At 40.1% G+C, this 7,303-nt stretch overlaps 1 protein-coding gene across 1 annotated transcript; it reads right to left on the bottom strand.

The window, feature by feature from the left end:
• Positions 1 to 4,944: 4,944 nt before the first annotated feature.
• On the bottom strand, positions 4,945 to 7,303 carry LOC106148895 (zinc finger protein 664-like; the record flags this gene model as incomplete). Its single annotated transcript, XM_013515933.1, is given in 1 exon segment — positions 4,945 to 7,303. A coding segment is annotated over 1 exon segment (1,357 nt), but the record flags the coding sequence as incomplete, so codon positions are not given.

The following is a 7,303-nucleotide window of genomic DNA, read 5'->3' as shown; positions in this document are numbered from 1 at the left end:
GAAGCTGGAAATTGGTCATATGTATGGCTGAAGCGCTTAAAGCAGTGAAGCTACCTCAGTCTTGAAGCTACCTCAGGATGAAAAACATCCTGCTTGGACAATTTATCATCAGTTGCTAGGCAATCTTGTGGCTCATGATACTAAGTTTGCGGAAGTATAAATAAACACCCCTACTGTTGTTCAGCTCTTCTCCTCCCATCAGGAGAGAGAGGACCTCCACCTGACCTCAGCTCTTGCTTGTCTTTATTTTCTAAATCTCCCTCACCATTTTTCTCCAGGACCACCAAAAGCCCAAAGAGTAGGTACTGTGTTCAATCCCCAGCACCATAAGAAAGCCAGCAGAAAACCATGAAACAAAAATCGTGGGTCAGATGGGAAGGGGATCAAGAGATGGAGGGAAGTTGAAGGGAAGTGGGAGGGAAGGAAGAGGTGAGGGATGTAATTGAGATCTGTTACATACATGTACCAAATCCACACAAGGAATGTAAACATTATTTACTGAAAAACATGTACAAAAAAAAGGATCAAGGGATGAGTCAAGAGAAAGGAAGGTAAAGCAGATGAAAAAAGGAATTAAGTGATGTTATGTACATACCAACTTCCTACATGGAAGGTAAGCATTATGGACTATACACATGTACTTATGAACCAAAATATTTAAAAAGTAGAGGGAAAATTTTTTAAATCTTTATTGCTTACAAAATTGTGTACATCAAAGGTGGTACTCAATTCTTCAAACTGTCACTGGCCAGCTTCACTTAGATGCAGTCAGAAGTCACCTTCACACTGGAGTCCTCAGGACAAAAGCTTCAATCTAATTTCCCATTAAAGTGAAAATTTCCTTCAGAGTCCTAAACTGACTATGCTGATTCCTGCAGCTAAATGTGTGGGTAGCTAGCATCATGAATTAAGTACTTTGTAAGTGCTGAAGCTGTGTCTCTGCCTGATTTCAGCTCACAGGCACTGCCCTTCCCTCTGCAGCTCTGGCACTTTCCATGTACTGGATCTGAAGAACACCAGGGAGAATTCTTCACTTTGTTTGCTCAAAACTGCAAAATTTAGTTTGTCTAAAGGCTTTTCCTTTTAATAGTAACTATGAGCTGGAAACTACAACTGTATTTCAGTATGATTAGGAATCAGTGATATTTTGTAGGAAGCAGCTCAAACTGGAGATCAGTCACACGTGGGGCTAAAGTAAGGCCAGCCTTGAGAACACGGAGCACCTGAGTCAAGCCACATGAATAAGCTGTTCCAGCTCTGAGAATAAGAGTTGCCAGAGGCAAGCCAGGCAAACAAGATGCTAAGCAAAGGGGTTTCAATTGACAATAGCCTCCCAAGTGTATAAATAAATGCACTGCAGTCCTTGGGTGGTTCTTTTTCTCCCACCAGGAAAACAGGCTCCACCTGACCTCAGCTTTCTGCATTCTGACTCTTGCCTCCATTTCTTTACTCTCCACTGTCCTCCCCTAGAGAAACTTGAGAGCTGTGCTGGATGCAGCAATATTTCTTCAATGTGTATTTTCTATTTACATCCTTAACAAATCTGATGCCATGTGTGATGGCGCATGCTTATAATCACAACTTCTCTGGAGGCTAAGGCAGAGGATCAGAAATTCAAGGCCACCCTATACAACTTAGGGAGATCCTGTAATAAAAATAATGGGGGCAAGAAGTAGGAAAGTAGTTCTGTCAGACTTGAGGTTTGTATAATCTGCACTGTATCTCCCCCAAAATCTAATTTTTAAGTACAATTATTTTTTCCTTATGTTTGTAAAGCATATCATTTTAAGATTTTGTCTTTAAAACACTTAACAAAAATTAACAAAAATTAATTCCCTTAAACAAATTTCAGGAGGAAATGAAGTTTATGTAATAATCTAGCCTCAATTATACCCAGAAGTATCACTTGTTATTTTGCAAACCAGTAACTTTCCAAAAAAAAAGTTTAAAATTACAATGTACAGACTACAATGTTAACAGTGAGCAGCACTGAATTTTCAACTCCCTTTTACTGACGTGGCACATAGAGAAGTCAGGAGCTCCTGCTGGACATCTCAGCCAGGGAACACAATCTTTGTGGGAATAAAGCAAAGCATTCTGAGCCCAAACAAAGACGTGTGCTGACTTCCCTGAGGCCAGCAGGTGCAGGCTTGAGGTAAAGAGTATGGCTCAGACTGGCTGGAAAGAGAGGCCTGGCAGGATCGAAGAATCTTGGCAACACTGCCTCTCCAGAGCCGGTATGTAAATTCTTGCCAGATCCCATGAGGTGTGGACAGCGTAGACACAGACATCATGAAGAGCTTGCGACAGTGCCTCCTCAGGACAGCCTGCCCTGTGTCCCCTTGACAGAGACCACTATGAAGCAGCTCTGAGCAGGACTTAAATTAACCAACTGGCTTTTCATTGTTACTTGAGTCCAAAGCGTAGGCTGCTTGTCTGGAAAGGGGCTGTGGACGCATAGTAAGTGAACCTCTGAGAGTCACTAATCCCTACTAAAACCTGTAATGGTGGATGAAGTCAGAAAGCCTCAAAGAATAAAACAAGATCACAGCCAAGGACACCCGGATCTAATCTCAACTAGATAAAGACTACAGCCTTAGGCGTCTCCCTCCTGGGTGGATTAACTTAATCCTTTTTAAAGATTAATTTAATGCCTTACCTGGAGAAGTCCTCGAGTGATTCCGCCCTTCTTGAGTACTCCCCTCCCTTCTTCCGATAACCAAATAAGCAAGGGCCACCCAGAGGTGGTCTTGGTCTTAGCCCCAAAAGAATCTCAAATTCTGTAAGAGGGCTCTGATCCTCCTGGAGCCCTGAAATTATTCCATTTGCCTATTTTTACTTAGCTTTCACTACACATTTGTTTGGGAGATTGCAGACTTGATCAGCCTGCAATAACCAAGGGGTATTATTAACCCCATACCCCTAAAATGTGCTTTTAATTTTGCTTTATTTCCTTTTGTTTGGTTCAACTTCACTCTGCAGAACCAGTTTCTCCCTCATGCTTCACTTTTTCAAATAAACTTTGACACCAGGTTTGCTTGTCTTGTCCAATTCTTTGTTCAAGAAGAGAAGGGCCTGGAACATCTTAATGTGACAAGCCATTTCTTGAAGGTGCTCCCTGCTAACGGGTAGGCTCCTGTATGTCCTGGAAGGACACCTGTGTGGCAGCTGCTTGGGGCTGTGTAGAGACCATTTTGGGTTCTATGGACTTGGGACACCATGTGGTCTGGAAGAACAGGTGCCTGGCAGAGCAGGCAAGAAGGGCTGCATAAGGCAGTGCTGAGCTGAGAGGGGGATAAAGGTTCCCTGAGATCAGGATGAGAGGTGGCACGGAACTTCCCTGAGATCAGCCTGGGACAACCTGGCCTTGGTCTGTGGAAGCACTGACTGAGCTTGGGCCTTCAGGACAGGCACTGCACAGAGGTGGGGAGGGGCCACAGCCATGGCTGAGGTCTTTCAGGGTCCACTGATGAAACGCGCAAAGAGATCCCCAGAGCAAAGGCCATGTGGGCATAAGCACAGGCCAAGGCCTTACCTCTGCCTTACCTCTGCCCTGTATGACTCCTGCAGGTCCTGACTTCCCTAGGCTTTCCATAAAGTCTGACACAACATCCTGTTTTCTGAAAGCATGCACAAGTCCATAGCTACTGCATTCGGAAGCCAATTTCTTCCCCCAGACACTACCCATCTGAGTGCCTCAGCAAAGCCTCAGGCAGTATCGCTTTGGGCTCAGCCCAAAGTGGGCAATGGGGAGAACCTCTCCTGCTCTGCTGGATGCCCCCTTATATTCCTGGGCATAAGGAGCAGTAGCAGGGGCTTAGCATCTGTATCATGGTCCAGGCATAAACTTCTACCCGAGAGACCCTGGGATGCAACCATAAAGTGACAGGAGTTGGGGGTGATCAGTGTGTATGAGTATAGTGGCCAGGGCCTCTCCCCCAGCAACCCTGAGCAGCAGGTCAGCAGCTGCCAAATGCCCTCATTCTGTAAGCAATGGGCTGGAGCTAGCGGGGGAGGGGTCTGCACACACACCCTGAAGATACTCCCACTGCCAAGGACACTAGGCCTGGGCTGTATCCTGCAAGTGGCCCCAGAACTCTTGCCTCTGAGCAGCTAGGAATGCAGAGGATCCCAGAGAACGAGGGACCCAGCCGCATGGGAGGCCATGACTGGGCAACAGAGTTCAATGCAGACAGTAGGACATGGGAAGGAGTCCGAGGGCTCTAGGATCAGGGAAATACCCACATGTGTCCCTCCTGCTGGGAAGAGGGGAACCAAGCCAAGTGGCAAAGGAGAATAACAATGATGCATATGAAGCTAAAGAACTAAAGAACCAATGACATACTTGAGATACTCAAGAAATGAAGAATTCCTTCTCTTAAATTTGGAAAGTGCCATGTACGGAGCCTTGTAATAGGTGTCATCTCCCAACATACAGGATACGCCTTTATCTTGGTACTTTTATTCCCTTACATGAAATAATGAATTCTAATATGAATACTCTACTCCTAGTTATAGACTGTCTATTATATACTTTATACTGCTGTGAATATTTATTTCACATAAATTTCAAAACAACCGAAAGGATTTATAAAGCATGAGGAATTTTCAACTGGAAAATTTGGTTCAATGAATACCTTAAACTATATGAGGTCTTTAAAGAAACTGAAAGGAACAACATGTTAAAGTCACTTTAAATTGTTCTCTATCAGAAAGAAATAATGTGATATACCATTTAGAGAAAATGTGACTTACTATAGTAGCCACATATCAAAATCCCATTCTTATTAATTTGATACAGGTAAAAGACTATTTCATAAAATTCCACTAAGTATGCCATAATTTCTGCATTAGTAATAAACAAATAAAAATGGTCAGATTTGGCATAAGGAGACTGTAAAGCAGGAACAATAACATCTTGAGTAAATAAAGTAGGCAAACAACTTTTAATCATGTGTTTCTTATTTACTACTAAATAATCACACCTTTTGAAATTATCTTTTGGTTCAATAATGTCCTTTTCCTCTCAGTAGGTATTCACTCAGACATAAATTCACATATATACACAGTACATAATTATACAGTTCAACTATTCCTGAAGTTTCTTAGAATGTGTACTTTTCATTTAATATAAATTAATATAAAGGTCTGTATTTTGAAATCTGAAGGAATGAAAATAAACCAGAGTAAATTTATAGATACTAATTAACAATCAGAAAGGGCTTATTTTTAAATTTCAACAATAATCATAATTTCCCAGTAATTACAAATAGAAAGGCCAAAAAATAAAACTATGACTAATGAAAATACTGGTATTCAAATTATCTCAAGTTCAATGATCCTAGGATTACTAAAAATGTCATTCTTCTATTTGCCCAATAGTATACCATTAGCATCTGATTCCTGAAAAACTTGAACAAGATGGAAGAGTTTATAATGTCTGTGGTAGAATAATATATCATTCACTACTCAACACTGTGAACACATTATGAACCATTCTTTTATTCACTAACAAAACATACTGTGTGTTCTCTATAGAAAAACACTTAAATAACTGAGAAAGCAATTTTTCTGCTAAAATGACCAAGAGGTGTTGTTTTTTTTTTTTACAGTTTTCAAAACTGAGGCCATTTAGGGGAAATGTAAAAAATGCGTTAACTTTTGATGAAACAATCTGACAATCTTTACACTCGTAGGTTTTCTTTCCAGTGCAAATTTTTGTATGTGAAGAGACTTTTTTAGAAGCTTTACTTTGATGAGATCTTTACTTAACATGAATACAGTGATGCTGTCTAACATTTGAATACTGGGTAAACGCTTTGTCACATTACTTACACTTTTAAGGCTTCTCTCCACTATAAATTCTTTAGTGTTCAGTAAGGATTAAATTTTGATCAAATTCTATGCCACATTTTCTACATTTGTAGGATTTCTCTCCAATATATATTATTGGGTTCTGAGTAAGATGTGAGCTTCAATCAAAGGCTTTGCCACATTCTTTGCATTGCACAGTTTCTTTGTAGTATGAATTGTCTGGTGTTCCTTAAGTATTGAACTTCTAACAAAGGCTTTGTCACAGTGTTTACATTTGTAGGGTTTCTCTCCAGTATGAATCCTTTGGTGTTGAGTAAAGGCTGAACTTTGATGAAAGGCCCTTCCACATTCTTTACATTTATAAGGTCTCTCTCCAGTGTGTCTTCTCTTATGTAAAGTAAGACTTGAACTTCTAGGAAATGCTTTGCCACATTCATTACATTTGTAGGGTTTTTCTCCAGTATGAATTCTCTGGTGTCTAGTAAGATTAGAGTTTTGATTAAAAGCTTTGTTACATTCTTTACACTTGTAGGGTTTCTCTCCCGTATGAATTAACAGGTGTTGAGAAAGAGTTGAACGATGTTTAAAGGCTTTGCCACATTCTTTACATTCATAGGGTTTCTCTGCAGTATGGACTTTTTGATGTCTGGTAAGATTAGAGCTTTGATTAAAGGCTTTGTTACATTCTTTACATTTGTAGGGTTTCTCTCCCGAATGAATTAACAGGTGTTCAGTAAGAGTTGAACAAAATTTAAAGGCTCTGCCACAAACTTTACATTTGTAAGGATTCTCTCCTCTATCAATTGTCTTGTGTTGAGTAGGTGCTGTGTTTTGATTAAAATCTGTGCAATCATCTTTACATTTGTAGAGTTTCTCTTCAGTTTCAGTGTTCTGGTGTTGACTAAGGGCTGAAGTTTTGGTAAAGACTTTTTCACATCCTTTACATCTATAATGTTCATCTACAGTATCAGTTGTCTGCTGTTGAAAATGGATACTTGGATGGACAGCAAGTTTTGAGCACTGATCAAAGACTTCTCCACATTTCTCACATTTATAAATATTCTGCAGAAAATGAAGATACTGAGGTTTACTAGGGTCTGGGCAATCTGCAAAATCTTCATCCATTTTATTACACTGAAAAATTTTCTGTCCAGTATAAATATCCCGGTTATTTTGTTGCCTAGAGCCCTCACTAAAGGCCTTCTCTTGTTTATTATGTCTATCAAAAGTTTTCCAAGTATCTATATCTGAATTTTGCTTAAGCATTAATGGATGGGCAAATAATGTCCCATACTTGTCAAAATGGTTTATTATGGCAGAAGAAAGACCTATGTGTTGATTGCAGAATAATATACTCGTTATAAAGGAAATCTCTAAATGATCACATCTGGAAGATTCCTTGTCTTTTTTAAGTTTCTTGTCTACAGAAACGTTTGAAAGAAAATTTAATCCAATGTCGAAGAATTGGAATGTTTTCAAGTAATCGAGT

This window comes from Chinchilla lanigera, unplaced genomic scaffold (genome assembly GCF_000276665.1).
Source record: "Chinchilla lanigera isolate Chin_1 unplaced genomic scaffold, ChiLan1.0 scaffold00031, whole genome shotgun sequence".
Lineage (NCBI taxonomy): Eukaryota > Metazoa > Chordata > Mammalia > Rodentia > Chinchillidae > Chinchilla > Chinchilla lanigera.
This window is presented reverse-complemented; position numbering and strand designations above follow the sequence as displayed.